The 25,562-nt window shown below is 41.6% G+C and overlaps 2 protein-coding genes and 1 long non-coding RNA gene across 4 annotated transcripts in view; 1 reads left to right on the top strand and 2 right to left on the bottom strand.

Moving 5' to 3' along the window:
* LOC141948791 (uncharacterized) overlaps nucleotides 1-1,265 on the bottom strand; it is a 39,122-nt gene extending 37,857 nt beyond the window's left edge. For both annotated transcript variants that reach the window (XR_012630548.1, XR_012630549.1), the window contains exons 1-2: nucleotides 1,056-1,265; nucleotides 588-650 (exon numbers count right to left, since the gene is read on the bottom strand). This is a non-coding gene — a long non-coding RNA (uncharacterized LOC141948791). The remainder of the gene's footprint in view (nucleotides 1-587; nucleotides 651-1,055) is intronic.
* LOC141948790 (borealin-2-like) lies at nucleotides 1,062-8,861 on the top strand. The gene is made up of 10 exons (XM_074881660.1): nucleotides 1,062-1,235; nucleotides 1,865-1,993; nucleotides 2,956-2,996; nucleotides 3,332-3,392; nucleotides 4,038-4,096; nucleotides 4,867-4,934; nucleotides 6,233-6,331; nucleotides 7,431-7,563; nucleotides 7,805-7,891; nucleotides 8,691-8,861. Exons 1-10 carry the CDS (start codon nucleotides 1,106-1,108, stop codon nucleotides 8,733-8,735), a joined length of 852 nt encoding a protein of 283 aa, XP_074737761.1. The 5' UTR covers nucleotides 1,062-1,105; the 3' UTR covers nucleotides 8,736-8,861.
* A 2,824-nt stretch (nucleotides 8,862-11,685) lies between these two features.
* Nucleotides 11,686-25,122, bottom strand: DNAJA2 (DnaJ heat shock protein family (Hsp40) member A2). The gene is made up of 9 exons (XM_074881659.1): nucleotides 24,945-25,122; nucleotides 21,998-22,057; nucleotides 20,829-21,052; nucleotides 19,350-19,430; nucleotides 18,901-19,034; nucleotides 17,039-17,235; nucleotides 14,235-14,379; nucleotides 13,936-14,063; nucleotides 11,686-13,428 (listed from the first exon to the last, which is right to left on the bottom strand). The coding sequence occupies exons 1-9, from the start codon at nucleotides 25,020-25,022 to the stop codon at nucleotides 13,240-13,242; spliced, it is 1,236 nt and encodes a 411-aa protein (XP_074737760.1). The 5' UTR covers nucleotides 25,023-25,122; the 3' UTR covers nucleotides 11,686-13,239.
* Nucleotides 25,123-25,562: the final 440 nt, after the last annotated feature.

Raw genomic sequence — 25,562 nt, 5'->3', positions numbered from 1 at the left:
GTGCCAGACGCATGATACAGAAAAAGCTACTAACTTCAACATCAACTTGCTTGCAACATCAACTACATACACTGTGTGAAAACCACTAGCGTTTTAAAACATTATCTAAATTACTTTTGACACAGTTCCTTGGTCAATAAAGAATACAGGTTTGGTCATTTGTACAAAACCTAAGATACTCATACCTCTGGTGTGATTTTTTATTTGGATGCATGAAGATAGTAAGTTTCTGCAAGGAACTCTACTTTTAAGGATATAGCTTTGAAAGATTTTATAGATTCAGTGCTATGTGTAGTCATGCCTTTCTAAAGTTCCAGGTTATTACATGTTTATTAAATACTCTCTTCACCTGATTAGAGTTTACATGTCCTGTAACCATTTGCATCGGGCAGGTTATTCACTTTGCCAGCTCTGAAGCACTGCATATTCTGAACACTGAACAGCTAAGCTGCTAAAACCAAACCTCAGCTCTGAACCAGGCTCCTTCCCACACAGCAAGAAGGTTTCCCAGTGCCTGTCCAAGCCGTGGCAGCACAACCGCTGCCGGCCCTGGCCCCAGGCACCCCCCGGCGCCGGGCCCTACTCACCCCGGGGATGAGCCGGCACCTGCCCTGCCGCAGCTCCTCACGGGCCGTGGTCAGCAGCGGCCGCTTCAAAGCAATGAACAAAAAAGCACAATTAATTCAGTGGCACCAGGACAAAGCGGGTGTGCGGGCGGATCCCCGTAAGCCTGCCCCGCTTCCCGCCTTTGCGCCTGTCCGGCCGCGGCCCGGCCCATGCCTGCGGCCCCACCGACACGGGGGACCCCACGATCCCCACCCTCGCCGCCTCCCCGCGCCTCCTGCCCTCCCTTCTGACAGGAGAGGCCGGCGACCCCCGGGGTACCCTCCGCCCCCCGCCCGGGCAGCTCCCGCCCCGCAGACCGAGGCCTCCCGGAACGCCCCGTCCCCGCAGCCCCTCACAGGGGGCCGGGTCGCCCGCTCCCACCGCCCCGGAGGGTGTGTCCGCCCGGGCCCGGGGGAGGAGGGGAGGGAGGGAGAAGCCCCCGCTCTTACAAAAGCTTCCCGGGCGCGGAGCGGCGCGTTTATCCCGCGGGGTGGCAGCCATGCCCCTGAAGAAGCCCGCGGGCAAGCGGCGCAGCACCGACTCGGGCGTGGAGCGCGACCGCGGGGCCCTCTCCCAGGAGAAGAAGGATCAGCGCATCGCGCTCTTCCTCCGCGACTTCGACCACCAGGGTAGGGCTGGTGTCCGCAGGTGCTGCGGCGGCTCCCGGCGCGAGTCGGCGCGCTGGAGCTGCCCACACGGCGCCGCGGCGGTACCGGGGCTCTCCGCCCGCCCGCCCTTCCCCGCCCGGCGGGGAGAGCCTCTGGGCCGGGGCCGGGGCGCGGCCAGCAGCTAGGAGAGCGGAGCCGCCCGCCGCGGCCCCCGCGGGGCGCCGCCAGGAAACCGAGCCCCGGCTGGGGCTGGCTCCGGCTCCGGGGCGCCGCCGCTCCGGGAGGGGGCGCCCTGGCGGCCGCCGGGGCCCGGGGACGAGCGGGCTGCAGCGCTCGGGGCCGCCGTTGGGAGCCCCGCCATGGCGGGCGGGCGGGCGGCCCCCTCATGGCGGGCCCCCTCATGGCGGGCGGCCGGGCGGGGGCCCCCCTCTCCGCCCACTTCGCCGCCGGACTGGGGCGCGGCTCCTGTCGTTGCCTGCGCCGGGTGTCTCGTTAGCCCAAGGAGTGTCTGACGGCGACTTTGGGGCGCTCGGACTCCCCAGTCACGTTACCCCCGACGAAGCATTGTTCTGTTTTTTAATGCAGTCTATTAGTGCTTATACTTGGAAATACAAAACACATATAGCAATAAAAGCCTGTTTGTTTTAAAGCCAAGGAAAATATCCAGGAAATGAAGAAAGACCTTGATTCGCTTTTGCAAACAGCTGAGAAGGCGTTTACAGTGGAGCTGCTGAAGATGCCGCTTGCCATCAGGAAAATGAAAAGACAAGACTTGCTTAGTAAGTGTGTGTGGCCTTACATTTGCAAGGGATGGAGACATCATTACAGCACGATGTACCCTTGTGAGAAAACCTGTAAACTTGGGGACTTTTATGAAAAAGTTTGCTCTGTCTGCTGAATATTTTAAGCTCATCAGCAACGGTATTACACAGCAGGTGCTCAGTAAGCACTCTTCTTCAAGTAGACTGACCTGTGTAACACAAGGTGTAGAATTAGTAGGTAACAGTGTAGAGAATCTGGAGCCGCCTTCTATGTGTGCTCTTAAGTCATCTTGTTTAAAGCCTGAGAGAGAAGGAATAATTACAAGTCTAGTATTTTCTGTGCATAAAAACTTAAGCACTTCTTTCCATGTGAATCTGTTCTAGCCACAGAGATGATTGTTTTTTCAATAATTTGAAGTCTTTTACAACTGAGCCTTTCTCATCTAGTTGTTTACCTGTGATGATAACTGAACAAGTTTAATTTTAACCTTATTTATGCAGCAGTTTAAGCTGTGGTGTACAGTCAGTGTCAGATGTATATTCTGGTGAGAACTGATGTTTTTGGAATCTATCTTGCAGCTGGAAATTGCAGGGGGCGCACAAAGATCAAACCTAAGACTCTTGAAGAACTTGAGTTTACTGTAAGCCTTTGCTGAGTATGTATTTCAGTGTCTTTCTTGAAAACTTCTGCCTTCGGCACAGTGTATGAATTCAGGTTATATACTGTGTGACTATGCTTAGTATCCTTTCAAAGATTAAACATACTGAAATGGTCCAATATTTTCATTGTTGTTTTGTAGGAGAGACTATCCTGCAAGACTTGACTCTTGTTCAAACACATGTGCTAGCTGAGGTTAACTATTTAAGCAACAGTAATCCTGAATTACTTGTTTAGCTTCATAGCCCATAAGATAAGAACCTGCAGATAACAGTTATGCAAGTAATAGTATATAAACAAGTTACATTTTCTTGAGTTACAGATTTGCAAGGAGGGGAGGAAATGGCTCTTGCTGCTGTGGTGGTAAGTGTGCGTTTTCAAATTCTATCACAGCTTAGAGGAGTCATCTTGCTGTAAAAGTTTCAGTCAAATAATTTTGTTTGGCTGTCTGCTTAAATAGAAGATGATATGAAAAGGCTAGACAGCCAGCTGTGGTGCAGTTATCAACATTACCTAAAGCCTTAGGGTCATCTTCTAGCAGAAATCCAGGTGTTTCTGAAAAAATAAACTGGCGTTTAGCCAATCCCAATTCTGTCACTTTCTCTTATGCCCTTTTAGTTCACTGCCTTTTGTAGGATAATATGCATTTACTCAGCTAAATCTGTTGACTTTCCCTTGTCGGATAAACATTGTTTCAGACTGACTGCTCTGTAGAAGACACACCAAATCCAAAACTGGTGAGGACCAACAGCAAAAAAGGCAAGTCAATCCATTAATATATAGCTTGGTTCTTAAATTTTCTGTATTGGTTTGAACTGAGCATTTGTAAAGTGAATGCTAAGCCTGGAGGATACAGGAAGGGAAACTGTATAACTAGAAGGACAACATACAAGTCCCCCAGCATTCAGTGTGGAGGATCCTGAGCTTTGCTACTGTTGAGGTACATTAATACATAAGTGTTCCTGCCCTTTGGATTTATCACTGAAAACGGCAAGAAGAGACAGATTTAAGTGACTTGTCAGTGCTTCATAGTATAGCAGAAAAGCTAGGAAAGTTGCCCATTTTCTCACAGGTTTCCCTTTGACCTCCTGCCCATTGAGGTTTGTAAGGAAAATACTGTTTCTCTTCATACTCCAAAGCACGCAATAAGAAGGACACTACCACCGAAATGTAAATCTATTTTGTCTGGGGATTGAAGGGTTATCTTGTGTCTTTTAACTGTCCCATGTGTCACAGTGTCTGTGACGAACACACATAGTTTGTTTTGAACTCTGTCCCAGGAGAATGACCATCGGGTAGCAGAGCTGATAGATAGCTGTCACTGGGTAACGAGGCTTCAAATACATGAGTTTGGTGTTTTGAGCTCTTGATGACATTTTCCCTGTCTTTCTAATGTATTTCTAGTGAAGGTAACTACAATTGTTGAATATGAAGATGCCAAGCATATTTCTGCAAAGAAAAAAGTAAGTTTATTCTGAACAAACAGCATGAGGGTTTAATCAGTTCTGACCTGCTATGAACCCTGCTAGATCCATGACTGGGCAGGCGAGTGGCCTGCTGCTTGTTTGAAAAATCAGTTGGTTTAAATTCAATGTATTTTAAGTTAAGCAGGGCCAAACCATATAGTAAATTAATTCCTTAATGATTTCTTAATTTCTGCACTTCTAGTAACTCATTCATACCAAATTGCAAATACTGGCATAGCCGTTCTCTCTTGACTTGCCAATAAGTCTTGATGGTTTGAGGAACGATTTTTTTGAAGAAATTCAATTTCATGTTTTAATACATGCTTTTCTATATTTGAGTGACTTGTGCATTCTTTTCCACATTTCTAAACCAAATAGCACAGGTGTATTAATTTTACCACCTCAGTCCATCTGTGCCATGCAGTGCCTCAGCCAGACACTGAAGTATGTGGCAATATGACAACAAAAAGATTATATGTAGAGTTACAGGCATTAATGATAAGAGGGGTTACAAGTTGGAAGGGTGTATATTATAAAGGTGGTTGGTTGTACAGAACTTCAGTATGAACAAAGATGTCTTGGCATTATGAAACTCTTGGTTTGGAATGCATATTTGCTATTTTATGTATATGTAGAACTATAGAAAAGGCAGCACTATGGGGATTAATTGTTCTTTTCCAACAGGAAATTCTTACAGTGTTGTTCCCTGGAAGTATCTGTCATTTTGCCTTAAAATGCCACTTTTAACTGCAGTCTTACATTTTCAGGTTTCCAAAACAAAGTCGTTGGTTACTTTGGCTTCTGGTTTAAATAGCAAACTGAACCCTCTTTCTAGGTAAGACTGACCTTTGATAGCTTATTTAACTCAGCTGAACTTGAGAATGCTGAATAAAAGCATTTTCAGATGAAGTAGCTGAGATTTGAGGCCAATAGGAATCCGATAAAGATGTCTTCCATAACTTGAACCAGATACATTGTAGTGATGTGAACCCTGAACAAAAAAGCACCTCTAGCTGATGAAGGGATGTAGTTCTCTCTCTCACTCACTGAATGGTGCACAGTTCTCAATCTATGTAATCAGTATAGATTTCCAGACAATATGTAATGGAAGAGAGTGTAAGGGAAACATCTTTGTTGCTCTGTTCAGACTAATGAATTGTTCCGTCATAATTTTGGCCTCATACAGAGCTGAAAGGGAGGTGTCATTAGCAGGAAAATACATGCTTGCAGAAGCACGTTAGAGCTACTTGCAGTCAAGATGGACCAAATTCAAGTTTCATTATAAGATCTAATAAATTAAAAAATTGGTGGATATCTGCATGAAATTTCTTTTGAGAAGCTCCTGCTACCACTCTGGCTTTGGTGTGCATACTTGTACCCACTGGCACTTATTTTAATACATTCCAATTGTCTTCAGAGAAATGCAATATAAATAATTTATCAGTGTTTAATGTGCTTAAAAGAAATTTTAAAAAAATCTTAGCCAGGTTTAATTACTTTCTGGAATTGGGATTATAGAATTTTGGGCTCAACAAAATCAAACTAGAGAAGGCTGCTTTGCCTGGGAAGTCTAACTTTTCAGTCTTTGAAGGTTGCTTTTATTAAAGTTCACTAACACCGGGCCATAAACATGTGCCCTTACAATATCTCCAAAATGTGTGTGGGAAAAGGGAGATAAGAGGAAAGAGTGAGATAAATGATCATCAAGATTTCTGTGAACTGAGTTAGAATCCAAAACCACAGAGGTTGATTTGGGTCACCCACACAGGACAAATACCCAGAGAAGTAATAGTGAAAAATTAATTCCTGCTGAAAAAGAAACTTCCCAAGAAACTTTTTCCAAACTCAAATAGAAGGCTGTGGATGCTCCCTTAATTATACCCAACTCAGGTATTGCAGCCCTCTCTTATCTACTAGCATAAATGATCCTTTCATTCCCCTATGGTGTTAGGTCCCATCGTATCACATCTATCTCAGGAGGACTACTTCACATGTATATATACTAGATCTCTACCATGGAGCACTTCAGCATTCTCTAATTCACCAGTTGTCTATCTTCTTCCTAGCTAAAACTCTACAGTAGATGAGGAGAAAATAAAAAACCCAAAACGAACAACCACTTTTTTTTTTAAGGTCTGTTTACTCTTCTGCAAATGTGACTGAGACCATTAAGTCTCTTGCTTCTGATTGCAGTGCCACAAATTTCAAAGCCACACCAAAGGTATCTAAAAGGTAAGGGGTTTTCAGCTTATTCTTAATAGTTTTGTTAAATACCAAGACACTATATATCTACATTAATATCAATCTCGGTATTAATCATGATCAATCTAGATTTAATTGGTCTTTATGATCTGCTACTAAATTTGGTGGCAGGGATGGTGAACCAGTCACACCACCTGTTTTGATTGTGGTTGTTAACTTATGTTCTCATGGAGGTACAGGATTTCATGTCACAACTAAGCCAGTTTAAAAAAAACAGATTTAGAGTATAAATTCTACTCCCACCCACTGTTGTTTAAAGGTATAGTTTAGAGCTTAAACTAATTCTCTGAGCCCAAGCTTGATTAAAATGTGACCAATACAGCTTGCTTTTTTTTTAAAAAAAAGCAACCCCCCAAAGAACCCCAATCAAATAAACTGACAATCAGTTCTTTGCATATTGAACAGTTAAGGTTTTCCGTTATTATCATTCTCCATACGCTAGAGTTTGGTTTTGGCAGAAGTCATCAGCTGAAGTGAGGTGGTTATGAAGCTAGTAAGTGGCTTAGTTTCACCTTGGCCTGCTATAAATTTCAGAGGTGTGTTTCCATTCAGAAGATACCCAAATCTTACATTTTTGAAGTGGAATAAGAACAATTGTATCATGAAGGAAGCTTAGCAACTTTGGCATAAGGCACACCTTGTACCTCTGAGAGCTAGCAGCTTCAGTATTTTTTGATATCTCTCTCTATAGTAGACAGATACAGCACATGTCTCATCTTAAGCCCTGAGGCATGAAGCTTCCTCTTTCCAAAACTATAAGCATTCACTGTTGATATTGGAGTGGATATTCTTGTTACTGAGTGGTCCAAATGTCAGCTTGCTCACTGGCCTGTAGGACAGGCTTAGAAAGTTACTGCAGTGTTTCAGGGTCATAAAATGTTACCTAGTGGTGCTAGTAAATGCTGTGATGGTTGGATTTCCTGTAGTCTTCTGGCAGAACTGGGAAAATTTAAATACTACTGTCTTTCTATTAGGTATGTTTGCTACTACTTGCATTTGCCTCATGCTTGGAAATTCCCTGCAGAGCATAGGAAGATAACCTCAGAGGAATATTTTTATTGTATTCTAGTGCTAGACTACAACAGACTGTCTCCAGAACTGTACCTACCAGTGGAAGAGGTCAAGGCATGTTGCTAAGAAGTAAATCAGTACCCCAAGATAAAACTCTTCCATTTGTAAACATTCCCCTGGCTGATGGACAGGTATCAAACCTTTTTTTTTTTTTTATAAAACCATTTTCATCTTGTAGTAGCTGATAAACTGTGAATAGTCTGATAGCAATAGCTCTTGCTATCCCTAAATGAGCTGCTGTTAAACAAAGGAAAAATGGTTACTTAAGTTCTGTAGTGTAGAGGGAATCATGTGAATTTCAGAAAAGCAGGCCATGCAAGTAAAAACTTTCAGAATCGTTTTTACCTTAAAACTGCTTCTCTTTATGTTTAGACACTCTGTACGGCTGGTGGAGACCTCCATAATATTGATGTGCAACTACTAAATCAAGATACAGTACAGCATATTCATAACTTAGTGGTAAGCTTAAACTACTAGGCTTACATATAAATACGCAGACACCTAGTCTCAGGTTTTCATGTGAGATACTGCTATGAATGCAAATTCTGAGTGCTTTAACAGTTCTGAAGTTAAGCCTAATCGGTTGGCATAAATTGGAGGGAGAAATAGGGCAAGGGAGGAACAGGGAGGGGAGAACTGCTGCACACAGATAATGTGTAAAAGTAAATGCACTTAAATAAGCGTGTGAGTTTGGTAATTGCCTGGGGAACCACAGAAGCATAAACTCTTTCTTATAGATTGCTCTGGTGTCTCTCCTACCATGTGAGCAAACTGCCATTCTCTATCTCATATTCACAAAGGCTTACAAAGCTGCAGCGAAGTTCTGATTCTTGTTATAATCTCTCTATTATTCTACGTCCCTTGCTGAGTAAGAACTATACTCCTGTTAATTCTCTGCTGCAATTGAATGGTAATTGCCTTACCTTTGGTTCAGGGAAGTAAACTGTTTTGAAGCAGGATGAAGTTGAACAGAACTTCGTAGCACATAGTGCCTGACTCTTCTGAAGATGAGGGTACCTGGGCTTTTGGATGAAGTAGTGTGTAGCACTAGAAATCTATCTGGACATAAAAAAATATTAATCAGTTCAGTCTTGCAGATGTTTAGACTTGAGTGCAGCTATACGAGTTGGCTGTTTCATAACATGGACCTGCTGCTGTAGGTAGAGAATGGGGGAGTGCTTGCTCACTGCTTGCTTTAGCAGTAGTGACTTCTCTTCTGTTGGGTAGCTTGAACTAAAATTAATTTTTCCCCCCTTAGAGTGAGCTGACTGTACTATGTGGAAAAGCAACTAAACCAAGTTAATGGAACTGTCTTGTGACTACAGAATACATGCTTGCTGCCTCTGAAGTGTTTAGAGAATGTCTATAATGTCTTAATAAAGCTGTATACTGCCCAGTAAATGTTTTTATATAAAAGCTTACAATGTGATGTGTATTGTTAAATTCCTATTATCTCTGTGAAGGATATGAAAGCAGAAGAAAATAATTCTACTTTTTGAACTTCTTTATAAAAGGCTTAGCTAATATCTAATCTCAATTCACAGTAAAATGAACAGTAATAGGTTGTATGTAGGAAATAAGTTTTAACTCTGATACTCTAAATAGGACTTTTGGGGGGTTTTTTACATGGCTGTTCATAAGTATAGAGCTCTATAATGTTATTTTTCCCATGCATGCCACAAGCAGAAGGTAGTGTTGGTTTACTACTCAAGTTTAGTCTTCCCAGTATCAGTCTCCCTCAATTTAACTCCGGAATTAAGCTGAAGTGCAAAGCATTTCAAGACATGTATCTTTAGTTCTGTGGTGGCATACATGAATCTGACGCAGGAATTAAATGTATTTCCAGTCTCATGCTGTGACATGACAGTAATGGGAAAAATGACAGGTACTAATGCAGATGTACTGTAGTTTGTGGTGGTAACCCAAGTTTTCTAGTACTTATGTACTTCTGAGTAATTTGTAGGAAAGGCTGTTAACATCCCTCCAGGTGAAGATGCCAGTCCAGCAGTCATGCTGCTGTGGGTGCTCTAGTATTTTCAGAAATTGAGGATGCACTTGGCTTTTACTCTCCCAGTGGTGACTTAAATTAAAGCGTTTTCATTGTGGTAAAGGATGGTATGAAAGACTCCTACACTCATTAAACTAAAACAATAGTTTAAGAATGAAATCTAGATTAGTTTTTCTTCTGTTTCTACCCTTGTTTCACTTAGGGAAACAGAAGTCACAAGTTTCAAATAAGGAAAAAGCAAGCTTTCCAAGGCCTGGGAGACAAAACTCAAAGAACATGCGGTTAAAACACTCTCAAACCTCTCTTAAACTATGCTCTCACTTGGTAACCAAAAAATACAGGAATAAACCTCATTCAAGTTATACATGAAGTTTATAGAACACTCATGAAGAGTTAGTTCTTCAAGGCAGTAGTTTAACCTGAATTAACACCTGTTCTCCCTTAAATTGATAAGATCAATCACATCAATGTGGCATCAGCTTTGATTATTGCAGGTAAAGGGGCATTTCAACATGAGTGATTTAACAATTGGACTAATGTAGTGTACTACACTAATGTAATAAAAATTGCAATGTAGTACTGAAACCTTCAGTTTTTTGAATTTTTGGAAAAGGTATAGTGTGAGGCATGCTTTGTAAGACAGGCCAACACAGCTTTATTGTGGATCTCAGTTGGTGTTTAGTTGTATTACAAAAATAGCTGCTAGTGTTTAAATCGAGTCTCCTCTTGTTAAAGGGTTGTCTGAGGTACAATTTAGAGATTAGCTTTTTTTGTGACAAAGACTATTACTAAGAGCTAGGAAAGTGTTTCTGGGCCCTGACACAAAGGACAAAAGCACAGAATCTACCCTGGAATGAAACATAAGGACTCTTCAATCAACTGAAGTCATTCTTATGAATTGTCACCAAGCTAGGAAGTCTCCAACACTCCACTTATATCTACCATCTTCCTTTTAAATTTGTAAGAGGCATACAATTTAATTCCCCACACCTTTTCAGTGATTGTCTGAACTTCTTGCATCAGCCTGAAGCTACAGTGGAAGGTTATGGGTTAATAACTAAAATACAATTTTCCTATTATATGCTATTTAGAGGGCTGAGAAATTGCTGCATGTTAACAGATAAATCTTTGACATTTCATTTTTTTGAAACAGCAGTAATCTTTCTTTCACTGATTACTTCTAACTTCTCCGCAAACCTATTTTTCAAAAGAAGATAGCCTCATCCTTTTATGTGAACAAGAACCACACCAGTGTCACTATCTTAAAAATAAATATATGCTGTGAGCACCTTTGTACATTAAATGCACTGAGGACAGATAAGACTTTCTATAGGAGTCAACTTTAGGTCAGTTTTAGTCACTGCATATACAGAACTAAGTATGTCACAAACTAAGCTAGACACGACTTCCTGAGGTTCCTTCTTTTCAGCTTCTTGAGGCCAATGGTAAAGACAAAAAGTCATCTAAAACAGTTCTGGTGATCACATTTTCTTCCCCAACATCCCAACTACTCATTTGTTTATAGTACCACCTCTAACTGAAGTACTTAGTTGCAGCTGTTGTTACTGAGAACACTCAACTAATGTTTATTCGATTATTCATTCAACAGTGAAAGCATTAAAAGCTATGTTAAGCATAAAACTCAGTCAACTGCTAAAGCATTAGTAACCGTAGTAATATATTACTTGCAACTTAAATATTGAAGCCAAGACAGTGTAGACTCTGAATTTGTGAGGTTTTTCTGAATTACAACTCTGTAAAGGGATACTTAGTAAAGTAGAAGATACATATAAGGGCAGCTCTGAATAAGTCACCACTCAGTGAAAGATGCTGCTGTCAGGAGCCTAAATTAATGCACTTTTGGGACTGAAACAGAACTAGACATACAGTGATTGGCTTTCCCTCCATCCCTTCACTTCAGCATGCTATCCAAAAAGTTACCATAAATCCTCTTCCTCTCTCCCCCCAAAAAAACAGTTTGCATGTAAGGAGATAAAAAGTTTAGAATACATAATCTGTTTTCCTCCAAGGAGGTAAATCCTAAAGCTACGCCTTAAAAGCAGAAGACAGACGTTTTAATCATTCATGCATTACAGGGTAACATGACCGACTTCTTGGAAATATAAACTGGGAGAAATGATCAGTATGTAACCATGACTTCATGAAAAGCAACCTGGAGTTTTAATAACTGAAAATAAAGATTCACTAGATGCGAGTACCACGGCGTAAGAAGTCAATACTGAAATACAGATCAAACAGTATTTATTCTTGCTTCAGTTTTAGAGTCTGTAACAAGGATGTTCAGCAACACTCAAATGCCAATGCCTACCCAAGCACATGGAAACCCCTGGAGTTTGTCCCTCCAACCTCATCAGTAAAGTGTCAACAACTATCTGAGCAATAATTAAACAAGTCACACTTCAGATTTGTAAAGTAAAGTAGAGGCATCTTTCAACTTCCTCGCTTCAACGGGGAGAGAAACCTCACTAGAGAGAAGTAGCTTACCAACAGAAGTTCATGCACAGTAACATTGTAACAAAATGCTTAGATAACTAACTGTACCTGATAATTATTTAAGGTCACATTTTCACTTTGTTGTGGTATTTTTACCAATTAAAAGCACATAAAAAGGAACAGAACTGAAGCTAGAGAACTTAATGTCATAATAGTTAAAACAGAAAGCTCAAACTATTGGAAAAGGAACAAAACCATCTACATTTAGTGCTTTTCCAGGTCAAAAATTTTTGTCAAGTACAATACTAATCTCAATTTCTTTACAAACTGTGTTAATCCAACCACAAGTTGCCAGGCATAATATTCATTTTAAAGAAGACTTTAAGACTGGAAACATGTCTGGAAAGTCAGGCCAAATCAGGCTTTGAATTTGGATTCAAAGGCTAAGATAAAGACACCATTATTTGGGGATTTAATCATTTTCATTTAAAAGGTTTTGTTATCTTCTGATTGAACTCATGATACCCTTGTGTTTTCTTCACACAAAGGGGACATGGCTGCAGACTTCCCTGTGCCCACTTAGTCATATCTCATTTCAAGAAAAGACTTTTATGTGGCACACAATTGTTGTCTAACTGCAACCTGGTCTTAAAGCAGCTTCAGCCTCCCTGTGTTTATAACATGTCTACCATCTACATAATCTCTTTGTACACAGAGTAGTTAAAGCCACTGGAAAAGTAAGAGTTACAAGGCAAAAGAAATATATTATACACCAACTGCTTTTATTTAATTTCAGAAACCGTTCACAAGATGGTAGAAAAAACTTACAACCACTTCTAATTTAGTCTTCCATTGTTCCCAGTCAGCTCTAAACCCATTATGTGCAAAGCCCATTTACCATGCATCTAGATGATAGATACAGGCTATGAAATTCTTTATTCTACTTGTAGCAGCTTATGCAGGTGCAGCCAAATACCAAGCCTCAGGACAAATTGTACACAAACTTTACAATGTAGAATTTGAATTTAAAATATGAAACTTAAAATCTACACAAAACTGGTAAAAATCAAGCACAGATACGAGGACAAACTTAAAACCCATTGTGAAAAGGAGTCTCGTCTTCCTTTCAAGTGCTTTATTCTGCTACACAGTCAAAATGAAGATGTAAGCTTGTGGTTAGTTTAAATTACACTCTGTAGATACTATAGACCAATTTAAAAGTTACACATACAGCAATAGATGTCCATTGGTTCATCTGGATTACTTATACAATCCAGCTGGATTGTTGAAAACAAGTCAGGCAAAATTTGAAAGAAAATCCTTGTGCAACTTTTTAGACAAACGTTTACTGATGGGCACACTGTACCCCAGGTCCATGATGGCTGCTTTCTTCATCGGAACTATCGTTATAAGCTTCACGTCTCTGGCCACCACCTGAACCACGAGTGGTATCAAATTCCTGAAGATCTACCTCTTCTGCATCACCAATTACATTGGGAAATTCTGGTCTAGCTGGCAGAAGATCTTCAAGTTCCTGCCCCAAAAAGAGAAGTGTATTCAGTACTGCATCTACAACTGTTAAATAAAGCGACTGGTTTCCCTCAACTTCAAGACTCCCTCCTCAGAGCAGGTTTGGTTTAGAAGTCTAAGCTGACGTAAACCTGAACCGCATACTCATTTGAAAGTATTCGGTATCAACTGGAAGATGCCACTTAAAGAAAACCAACAGCTTCTCGTATCATCCACCAAAAGCGCAATCAGTAAATACAGTTGCACTCTGAAAACTTATCACGCAGCAGCAGGAAGATTCTTCCTCCTGCCCTCATCTGCCCAACATATGCACAGTTCTTAAATACAGGTTCCATAAATTCATATTCCAAATAGGTATTTTCAAGTTACACGTTGCCCATAAACAATGTTAAAAACAACTGTACTGGCATCTAAATTTAAGCACTGAAAGCAAGCACATGAGGTACAACAATCACACTTTGCATACACTGTGAAATAAGACCACCACACTTATGCTTGAAAAACTACTTACTGAAAGCTTTTCTGGGCTAATCCAGTTATTTTCAGGAAACTGAACATCAAATTTAATGTAAAGATCCCCCTTCTCAAAAGGATTGCGATACTGTGGCATTCCTTCACCTCTGACTACACGAACACAACCTGCAATTCAAAGAGAAGCAAGCTGGAGAGTGCTACTTCAGAACAGATTTTGCTCTACACAATTCTCTTCCATTGCTCTAGCCTAGGTTCAGTTAACAGGACAAGAATGGGATTAAGTGTTCAAGAATCACAAAAGCACAGTCAAAGAAGTCCTTATCAGGTCAAGCTTACCTGGTTCAATTACTTTTCCAGGAGGATATTTAACCACAATTTGACGTCCATCAAGGTGCTTAAACGTGAACTGAAATCCACACAGTGCTTCAACAAGTCCAATCTTGTGCGTCATATGCAAGTCATTCCCATCCCGCTGGAACACCTAAAAAACAAAACCAAGAGATATTTTTTCTAGTCCTATAAACTTATCTCCACAAGACTCATTATTTAGAATTCATTATTATTTATTCTTAAAATTTGATATCAGAGCAACAGCCTTTGTACAAAGTTAACTTGATTCTGTAAATTCAAATAGCTTAACATACTTGGAAAGTTTGTGCCTGATGAAAGTGTCATCTAAGATAAAGCAAACCACACTATATATATCTGATGTAAGGTTCAAATGAAACAAGAAGGCCTGTATAGCCGTAGTGCTTTTACCCCCAAGATCTTCTACACAAGCAACCTATAAACAAAACTTATGACAGCTTGACACTACTTCCCCTGCACCAGAGTACAACACACATGTCTTTGTTTCTCAACATTTAACTAGTCATCATGTATATCTGCTTCAGCTAACTTTATCTACAGCAGGGCTCTGATCAGTTAGTCCACAGCTGTCATAAGTGATTTTTAAGCCACACCACTCAGGATTCTTAGTCAAAGTAGATGTGAGCTTTATCCACTAGCAGAACCATGACTCTCACCTCAAGGGAAATTTTAAGAACACCAAAAGCTTCACTAAAAGTCAGTCTAGTTTTATTCACTAGGACAGAAGGTACAGTATTTTTCAGAATTGTTAATACTGTAAAACTACATGTAGTTCATTAGAAGACTAAGACAGAAGTGGCATCCACCATCTGGAATTTGATGGCGTCATGCACATCTGACTGTTCTGTACGCTTACAGACCATTTCTCCCTTAAAGTTAAGATCAACTACGATCCATGTTTCAACCTGTATTACAGAAGAAAGAAGAGAGGAACGTGTAAAAGCTACGCAAAACTGATTGACAAATTATCAGTCCTTGACACAGCTTTGAAAAGCTTACAAAGTACCTAATTTTCAGATAAGCAACATTATATCCCTCATATGCAACTGGAATTTAAATTTGTACCCAATGCTATTCTTTGTGTCACAACAGAACTTGTCCACTACCATCACTCCAACATTTTTTCCAGAGCATATGTCCTGGTTTGTGTGTGTGGTGGGGTTTTTGGTAGCAGGGGAAGGGGTTACAGCAGTGAGCCCCTCTGAGAAGCTTCTCAAAGCTCCTCTGGCTACACATCGGACCTGCCTTTGCATCAAGCCTGAGTCAATTAGCTGCACTGCTGTGATAACATATTTAACAAGGGGAACCTGGGAGGAGTTGGGGGAGTTGTGAGGAACAGCTGCAAGGAACATATCTGAGCAAACACCAAGGTCAGTGGAAGAAAGGAGGAGGAGGGGCAGTGTGCTGGAACAGAGACTCCCCTGCATCCCATGGTGAGAGGGCAGGGCCACCCCCTCCACCACCCATGGGGGTCACCGGTGGAGCAGATACCGATTTGCAGTCTGTGGGAGGCCCCGAAGAAGGCCAGGACCCCATGGTAAGAAGACCCTGCTGTTGTAGTTCAGCACTGGGAGGACTGCAACGCTCAGGGGTGACCCACATGCCCATGGGAGTGACTCATGTCACAGTTGGTTTGTGGAGGACTGTCTGCTGTGAGAGGGGGACTCCGCTGGAACAGAGGAAGAAGGCCTGAAGTTCCACCCTCCCCCGAGGCAGAAGAAGCAGCAGGACTGACTGCACCCCCATTCCCTGCGCCCCTGGGGGGAAAGGGGTAGAGATATTAGGAGTCAAGTTGAGCTGGGAAAGAAGGGGGGATGGGGCAAGGTGTTTTCAAGATGCGGTAATGCCTCTCAGTCCTACTCTGTCTATTAAGTGTTATTGTCATTAGTGTCTGAATTAAATTTATGTTCTTTTTTCCTTCCCCTAATGAGTCTGTCTTTTGCCCATCACGATAATAAATAGGTCATCCCTCCCTGTCCTTATCTCAAAACCACTGAGCCTTCTGCTTTATTTTCTCCTTCTCAGCACTGGGGGGAAGGGGAGAGTGAGCGGCTGCGTGGTACTCAGTCACCCTCTCAGCTCAAACCACAGCAGTATAACACAAACTACTACTAATTTCATCATAGTAATACCTAGCCTTTCTAAACAAAAGCATTCGAAATAGGCAGCAAGTCACCTCAGTTTTAACACAGGAAAAGATAAATTACAATATTTAATTCAGAAGTGCAATGTATGTACTCCAGAAAAAAGTAAGCATAAGCCTTAACAAACTAGTGTAAAATAATTGTGTGTGTGTTTCGTTAAATACATCATTCTGTGTTACATTTCCACAACCACAGTAGCAGAAATAAAAAGCACCATCTGGGGATTTTAATAGGAGTTCCATGCCATACCACAAGACATTGGAAAAAAAGCAACACCTAGCATGTTGTTACTGTCACAAGCAAAGCAGATTGAAGTTAACGTCCTGAATGGTTCTTCACTGTGTCCTCTGTATCAAAGTCAGCCTGAGCTTACCTGAGAAAGCTACATTTTATTAGCATTAGGAAGCACCAGAATCTGCATGTCCTCTGGCTACAGTCTTGCAAAGTTTTTTCTGGCTCACCATGAAAGCCATGTTACTTGCTATAAATCTATTTATTAAAAGCTCTTCACCATCTCTCCCAGAGCTACAACTACATGAATTACTTTAAAATGAACAGCCGTCTATATCACTTAAATATTAAAGACTAGGATAAAAGGGATTTAAAATATAAACTCAAAAGCATTACCTCATTCTCCTTTTCTTGGAGTAAGAGGACAATATCGCCTGGTTCCACACCTGGAGCCTGATCTGCTTCTCCACTGAATGTAATTCTTTGCCCATGTTTCATGCCTTTGTCTACATGGACTTCAAGTATTTTTACTTCTTTGATCACCTTCTTCCCTTCACATTTTTTACAGCGGTCTTTTTCATTAATTACTTCACCTAAAGAAAGACAAATTTTGAGTTTAGGAATTTCCTCCTAATTGTATCTGATTCTGAAGAAAAACTATTTTAAAGTAGGCTGAAGAATACATGCAACTAGTGGTTTAGAAGTTGCTTTTATGAATTCCTCACAAGAGAAAAGCAAGGCTCAAATTACCCTAGCTGGAAGAGGGGGAAGGAAAAAATAAAGGAGGGAAGGGGAAATACAAAGATACACATAACCTTCCAAGCTATCTTATCAAGGATTTTGAGAAGTGACAGTGCTTTCGAGAAAGGCAAAACCAAGCCTTTGTCTATAGCTTCTAGTGTTCCTTAGGTCTTGATTTGACTCCAGTATCCTTACTACTCCTAAAAAAAGCACCTACTTTTCTATTCCTTGTATGCTGGAGGATGACAGCTATAAAAGAAAGGATGAAGCTAAAACCAAACTGAAGCACCTTCCTGCCCTTAAAAGTCAGAATACAAATTTCAAAATATTTCAGTAAATTTAGGAAGCTTAATTCCAGTTCTGTTAACAACAGTGAAAAAAGGATTACTGGTGGGGTTTTTTTTGTTCACCAACAGCCACATTTTGCAATATACCACCACCACAAAGTAGTATGTAAATGCAGCCAGTAGAACTAGAGTGCATACAAAATGGGGGGGGGGCAAAGATAGCCGGTCAAATCAGTTTAATGCAAGAGCAATACACAGGTTTTCCCATGAAAAGGAACAAACATTTTCTAACACATAAGGGATTTCACTTTTATACTCTGAAACTGAATAGTTTTGTGACATTGTCCATCACCTCTAGCAAGGCAATGACTTTTTCCAACAAACTGCAGGATAACTATCCAAAACAGCTTAAATTCTCTGTTCTACTTCACCTTTATTTTTCAAGTAAGCTTTTGTCTTTGTACAGAGTAACCAAAATATTAGGCCACATGCACTGCATAATTTCAGTACTTATTTCCAATACTCCTCTACGTGCCACAAGCAGATGCACTTGGCTTAAGACATTAAACTTGCCAGTTTAAATCATCTTCCTGTGAAACAAAGTGTAACATTATGATGCAGCTGAAACTACTAAATATGTAGGTTAGGTATGTAAACTGGGAAAACCATGTTCAAAGACAGCATCGTTTATGAAATGTGTTGACTGCTCACAAAATACAACACTAATTTCTGAGTATTGCGAACAGTAAGATCATCCACAAGGTGACATTACTACTCTGTACGCAGCTCATGAGCTCAACTTGTTCCCCCAAACACAACCAATTCAGCAAAAGGTATCTTCTTAATTTGAAGAAGTTAAAATCCAACTTTAGGTTTCCATTTTTAACCTAAACCTGCCCTTGTATATTAGGAGACTTCAAAAAGACAAAAAGCTCCTAAACCAGAATCTTGGTTTTTAACACAAGAATAATAGCAATAAGTAATATTCACATCTAAGCATTTTTAAAAACAATCAATCCCTTCTGTTCAAGCTTTCAGACTGCTTTTCAGTACATTAAACACTAAGTCTTGCTGTTGTTCCAAGTAAAATAGTTTCTCCATGGTGAGATCAGATTGAGACCTATCTGACTAGATGGGAGCAAAAATGTCCTGGATAAGTTCCTCCTGAGATTTAACCAGGAGGTTGAATCCAACTAAATCCATTTAGTAACATAGAATAGCTTGGCCTACCTTCTCCGTTGCAGTCAGAGCATACAGACTGCATCTGCTGAACCATTCCAGGAGCCAGCTGTCTGATCATGATACGTACACCTCTACCCCGGCATGCATTACATTTCTGAACAGCTCCAGCCTTCCCTCCCTGCCTAGAATAGAAAGCACCAGTTGCATGAAAAGTAAGTTTTTCAGAAACATACGACAAAAAAAACCCTGCATCAGTAGGTTAACATGCCTAATTGCACTGCCAATTATGATTAGGTTCTCTCCTCCCCCCTTCCCCCAAACAAAGCCCTTGAATAGTTCCAGTTCCATCAACAGTATCATTCAAGTTCAACAATTTTCTAGTCTGAGAGCAGGCTCCAGTAAGTCAAAAATGATAAAGATCTGACATAGGAGATGCTTCATTACACTATACACCAACAAAGCAACCAGAGAACTCAAAAATATAAACAAAAACTTACCCATTACATGCACTACAAAGGACATTCTTGCTAAGTTGTAGTTTAGTTGTCTTTCCATTATACAGGTCTTCTAAAGAGACTCTATAAAATAGAACATTTCTCCTAGGTTATCATTTAACAACTTACTTTCCCAATGTAATTAAAATACTTGCCTAGGACAAATTAAAGAAAAACAGATATTCATAAAAAGACTAAAACTGCAATTTTAGCTTTCACAAGGAATCACTAAAAATTATTCATACCTATGAATATACACATGTAATCCTGAACATAGTTTCAGAGAACAGTTGTAATATTTAAATCAGAAAAAAACCAGATAGGATTGCTTGTGCTTCTCAATAGGAAACAAGCTGATCTAGCATTTTAGGTTTTATTATATAGTCATAGTTGGTTTTTTCTTTTTTTTTTAGTTCTACCAGGCAGGTAAGAAACAAACCTCTCTAGACGGTCCTGACAATATTTATAGCATGCATATTTAAGAATGCATACAGAACACTTATTACTGTATTGGGCCTTCCACATGAGAGAGTTTAGTGGTGAGGGGTTAGCATGTCCTCAAGGCCTCTTAATTCTTTACATCTGTGGGTTGGTTTTTTTTTTTTTTGAAGCTCTGGAATACACCTTCAAACTCCAATAACCCCAATAACCTTCATGTATTGAAAGAAGTTTATGAACACATTTAGTGCTTCTCCTGAAAAGGTTTGTTAGCAGCTAGAAATTTCAACTCAATGTACTGAGAAAAGGTTGCCTGGCATCAGTGTTTACAAATAACAACAAAACGAAAGCTGATTAATAATATAGCGTGCAGTACTAGCTACTAAACTAGGCAAGCATGTAACACTAAACAAACTTTACTAAGCACAGTTTGCCAGCCACAGGAAAGATGCAGCTTAGCTTAAGAACTTAGAAAGGACCTGCTCAGCAGGCAAATAGCCAGTCATGACTGCAAGTAGAGATCTACAAAACACAATTAGATGTGACATTCAAGCATGGCTTTAAAAAAAAACAACCCTAAACCAACCCAAACTCGCTACATGCACTTTTCCTTTAATTATGCAGTTCAACTTTAGTTCCAGCTGGTATTACACTATGAATGCAAGCCAACTTAAGTATTCCCAGAGCCTTAGTACCTCTGCTTCTCCTGAATCCAGCTAGTAATACTTGGTTGTTGAATGCTTTTTTCAGATTAGAACTTCCAAACATAATTAAGGAGCAAAACCAAGGAAAATAATGCTAATGAAGTACACACAGGGTAATAACTAGGCAAAAGCAAAGCATTAGGTAGTCTATAAGATTAACCAATCATGGAAAGTAGCTCATGATGACTGCCTTCTGGGCTACGCACAACACGCAGGTCTGAAAAGCAAGTACAGACTGCAGAATATCCCAACTGAGAAACACAGCGAGAATACAAACTAGCAGAGTCAAGTACTGATCAGGAACACTTGAAAGTAGAAATTGCAGTATCAAGATACTCACTTGAGTGGATGCATCATATCTTCTCCTCTTCTTCTACCATTACGACTTCTACTCTGACCACCCATGAAATTGAACAATCCACCACCAAAGATATGGGAGAAAATATCGTCCATTCCACTGCTTCCACCGCTACCTTCTCGAAGACCCTGTTCTCCATATCTATCATATAACTCACGTTTCTCTGGATTTGACAATACTTCATAGGCAAAGCTTATTTCTTTGAACTAGAAGAGGAACAGAGTCAAAACAGTGCATGGTAATTTAGAACTTCAAGGGAGCATTTTACCACTGTTCCTTGCCCAGCATGACCACGCAGTTAAGAAGGTACACAACCTCATTCTAATACACAATACTTAAAAGTCAGACCTGGGCTTATGTTGTGTTACCTCACCGTAAAATATGACATTTTATTGCAAAACTTCATTGACTTTGTTCTTTACTGTGTCTAGCATAAGACAGTTTTCTTACAAATAAAAAAATCCAACCAGAGAAAACCCCCAAGTATGCAATACTGCAGTAGCCAACAGGCAAAAAGCCCCCAGTTACATACTAATGGCAAAGACTTCAAGGTATGTTAGGCACTTAAAATACACTAACAATTGAGCAACTTACCAAAATGCATATTAATGTGTTTGTCCTCAAAACAAATGAGTATCTTTCCATAGTCATTTCTGCTCACCTCTAAGCAACCATTAGAGCCCGAGCTCTATTAGAGAATCAGCTGAGTCAACTTAATTGACTTTTTTTAATTGCTATTAGCATAACAAATCTAATTCAACCTTCCCACATATGTAATTTGTTTCATGCTGCAGCAGTTTCAAGAACCACCACACATACATTTTTTTCCACATTGGAAAAATCTGGAAAACTATCTCTATCTTTTACAAATACCCATGTCAGCCAGTGCCAGCTGACATAATCTCAGCAGATGAAGAGAGGCAGTTTCTCCCTCAGCATTACCTTCTCAACCAATTTGCCTCAGCCAACTGCTGCATTTTTTCACGAGGTACACTGGTAAATTGAGATTAGGAAGAAGTAGACAAGACAGGGTTCCCTCTCAGTTATTATTTTTCAACAACTTGTAACAGCAAGCTCTCAACACCTGCATTTGGTCCCTTAGATGCTACTGTAATAACAAACATCAGGATTTTAAACAAGGAAAGTCTTACTTTGTCCCCTGCGTTTGGATTCTTATCAGGATGATATTCCTTGGCCAGCTTTCTGTATGCCTAGTTGAAAGAGGTACAAAATTAGTTTCAATTTGGATTAATCGGGTCTTTTCTGAGAAATTCAAGTAGTGTCTTCAGGAAAAAGGAAAATCCTAATAAAGCAAAGTGAGAAAATGAGTGTTTTGAAATCACTCATATATTGAAATGATACATAAAAAATTCTGACATTGCTATATGCATAAATTAACTACTACTTGGATTTAAATACACCTATAGCCCTCAATAGCTAGAACTAGTTTTCCTTTTGTCTTCATTAACTTACAGGAAGAATCACATTGGACTTTCATTAAAATTACTTACTCAGCAGAACCCACTCAAAACCTACAATATGACAATTTAATTTTCAACCCATTTGTCTTTCACTTCAATCACAGCAATACATTAACAACAAAATGGCTGCCTCAGCATCTCATTCAACCCTATCAGTCAGTTCTCACAATAATAATCTTATTCTTCCTTACTTATCAATAATGGGAGATTTCATCTCATTTTCAACTAAGTATGAGTTACATGTGCAGAAACGTACAGATCATTGCTTTTATTTAACTTCATTCTTCTAAAACAGGAGGAAAAGTGAGTACAGCCAAATCTCCGAAAGATTTTCCAGAATGGTTTTTTTTTGACCTGTACTTTGACTCTCAGGACCATCACTTTTTCTACAGCAGTACTTCACCTGTTTTGCTTATACTTTAGAGGATCAAAGCAAATAACACGACAGGCAGAGACGTTTCCTACAGTTTGAGTTTTTGACAGTAGAGACCTCAACTCTTCCCTCACTCCACCTCAACCTTCCCCCAGTAGCAACTGGTGAAAGATATTAATTACATGGTATAGGGTTTTTTTTTTAAAATGATACATGTGAAAAAAGCTACAGTGATGCAACTGCAAAAAACTGAAACACTGTTCTTAAGAGTGGATTTTTCAAAAGCTCTGAGCATCTAAACTAGCTCTTTGGAACTACAACGTTAAAAGAACTTTTCACACAAAACTTTACAGAGATCACAACTTTCCATTTTGTACTGGAACGAGTAAGATTCCTTTTTTATATCTGCAGTTACTTCTCTTTACTGATTATCTTTAAATACTCCGTATTTATGCCCGCAATCAAGAAATAAAGTTTGATTAAGGTACCAATGAAACAAAAATAGAATATCGATACTACAAGCCAAATATTCAAAACCACAGCAAGCACAAAGAACAAAAATCATAAGTCTTACAGGACAATTACCTATCAGTAACAAAGCATAATCTTCCACAAACCTACATATTCTGTAATAAAAAAGGATTTTCCCCACATATTTTAAGGAGTCTAACCAAGAAAAAAAAAAACGGAACACTAAACCAAAAACCTACACAATATTATCTAAACAGGAAAAAGGGGGCTTACATAGTGATCTTTAAAAAGAGAGCACTCACATCTTCGCTGATACAGCATTCCAGTTTAGAGCAATTCTTAAGACTACTCATGGCCCAAAAGGAAGCTACAACTACTTATTTAATCAGAAACTGATCCAGAATCAAGGTCTACACTGTCACCATGTAACTTCAATAAAAGTTAATTTAACTAACCCATGTTAAAGCGTGTTCTCTCAGGCCCTTTTCACTATTTGTTTACCTATGTTTTCACTTTCCTATACTGTTATATAAGTTAGAATATCAGATTAATGAAGCATCCACATGACCTCTCAGTGACAATAAGACATAGATGAACTTATTGCTGTTGCAGACATTTGGAAACATTCCATGATAAGGCTAATCTATAGCACAAAGTTATCTGCATGGAAAACTCCTGTTGGTTTTTCATTCTTGCAGGACAGATACCTTTAAGAGAATTCAGTAAGAAAAAAAAATTCTACTTGATTGTGCTTGGTATACAGCACTATCTTCCCACTGCATGCTTTCCACCTCTAACACTGTTTCAACACTGCAATTGCCTATCCCTGCACAAATTAGGCTGCCACATGCATGATGGGTAACACATAGTTGTTAATACCAGCACCACCCATCAGCGGAAGCAGGTCACTGCTAGTAAACTGTCTAGTTAATTACCCTCCCTCACGTGTAAAATGGTCATTAAGTCCTTTTAGAAAAGAGTGGTTTATGCACCACAGAATTAAATGGACTGGTGAATTGTTACACTGATGACCTGGCTCCAAGGTTTCGCCTCTCTCCTTTGTTTACCTTACCTTGTCGCTTTCGGCCTGTGAGGGATCACATATATGAGCAAAACGAAACCTTACTGAGGCCCACACGTGGGGCAGACAATGGCTCCAGCCAGAATCTACTAGTCCTTCACGAGGACTTTTACAGCCAAAAAGCCAAAACCGGCTGCGGATACCGCTCCGCCGCGCGGGAGGGACGCGGCGCTGCGGGGACGAGACGAGCAGAGTCCCGGCGGCGCCCGGAGCCGACGAGACCCGGCGTCGCCGGGCCAGGAACGCGGGGAGCACGGCCGGGCCCCGCCGCTCCCCCCTCTCGCCGGCCCCCCTCCGCTCTCCTCTCCAGGGCCTGCCCGCGGCCTATCCCGCTCCGCCGGCGCCCGCCAAGCCCCAGCGGCTCCGCGGCGCGGCCTACACCGGCGGGCTAAGGCGGCACCGGGCGCTTTCACCCGGCGCCGCACCTTCCCGCACCCCACCCCCCCCCGCAGGCCTCAGCCGCGCGGTCGGGCAGGCCGCCGCCTTCAGGCCACGCTGCCCGCGCCCCGGGGCCTTCCCTCCACTCCGCTCCCCTCCCCTCGCCTCGCCTCACCTCCCGCCGGCCCCGGGACCGCCCGCCGCCCGCCTCAGCCGCCCCGCGCGGCCCTGCCCGGCGGCGAGCCCGCCCCCTCCCCCACAGCGCTACCGCCCGGTCTCCCCGGGCGCCGGCCGCCGCCACCCCTCCCCCGCACCTTCTTGAGCTCGTTGTCGGAGGCCCCGGGCGGCACCCCCAGAATGTCGTAGAGCTTCGTGTCGGCCACGTTCGCCATGGCGGCAGCGGGCGGCGGGCGCGGGCCGAAACGGGCCGAGGGGCGGCGAGGGCGAGACCGGGAGCAGGACGAAAGCCGCCGCGACGTCACGCGCAGACGCCTGGCGTCACCACGCCGCGACGCGGGAGGAGCCCGCCCGCCCCCTGCGCCCGGCGGCGGCGCGGCCCCGCCCCCTCGGCCCACTTCGGGCGCCTGACCCAGTTTCGGCGCCGCGCGGCAGGGGGCGCTCGTGCCGCGGGGGGAGGCGGGAAGCGGCTGTGAGGGAAGAGGCGGGAGGGCGAGTAGGGGTGCTGAGGCGGGGGGCTGGCTGTCCCGGGCAGGGCTCCCGTACTGATGTTTGGACCAGCATCCGGCAGAGAGTTGCACGTAAAAAAAAGTAACCTCAGCTTCCCCCTCCCGTGATTTCGAAGCCTGAAGTGCCGCTGCCTGTGTGTGTGCTTCCCGGAGCCCTCTGCCTGGCGCTATTTCTCCTTGCTCCTGAGGTACATCACTGAAGTTCATGGGGCAAGGGGCACCCATACACCAACCTGCTGTCTAACC

This window comes from Strix uralensis, chromosome 12 (assembly GCF_047716275.1).
Source record: "Strix uralensis isolate ZFMK-TIS-50842 chromosome 12, bStrUra1, whole genome shotgun sequence".
Lineage (NCBI taxonomy): Eukaryota > Metazoa > Chordata > Aves > Strigiformes > Strigidae > Strix > Strix uralensis.
Note: the sequence above shows the minus strand (reverse complement) of the source record. Positions and strands in the feature narration are given on the sequence as shown.

Bases quoted from the DNA above. Each gene is read 5' to 3' on its own strand.
- DNAJA2 (XM_074881659.1), bottom strand. From the start codon at position 25,022: ATGGCGAACGTGGCCGACACGAAGCTCTACGACATTCTGGGGGTGCCG. The intron at 21,053-21,997 runs GTAAGACTTTCC...TTCCTCTTCTAG, and splicing joins ATCCAAACGCAGGGGACAAA to TTCAAAGAAATAAGCTTTGC. The intron at 19,431-20,828 runs GTGAGTATCTTG...TCTATTTTATAG, and splicing joins GATATGATGCATCCACTCAA to AGTCTCTTTAGAAGACCTGT.
- LOC141948790 (XM_074881660.1), top strand. From the start codon at position 1,106: ATGCCCCTGAAGAAGCCCGCGGGCAAGCGGCGCAGCACCGACTCGGGC. The intron at 3,393-4,037 runs GCAAGTCAATCC...ATGTATTTCTAG, and splicing joins GAGGACCAACAGCAAAAAAG to TGAAGGTAACTACAATTGTT. The intron at 4,097-4,866 runs GTAAGTTTATTC...TTACATTTTCAG, and splicing joins ATATTTCTGCAAAGAAAAAA to GTTTCCAAAACAAAGTCGTT.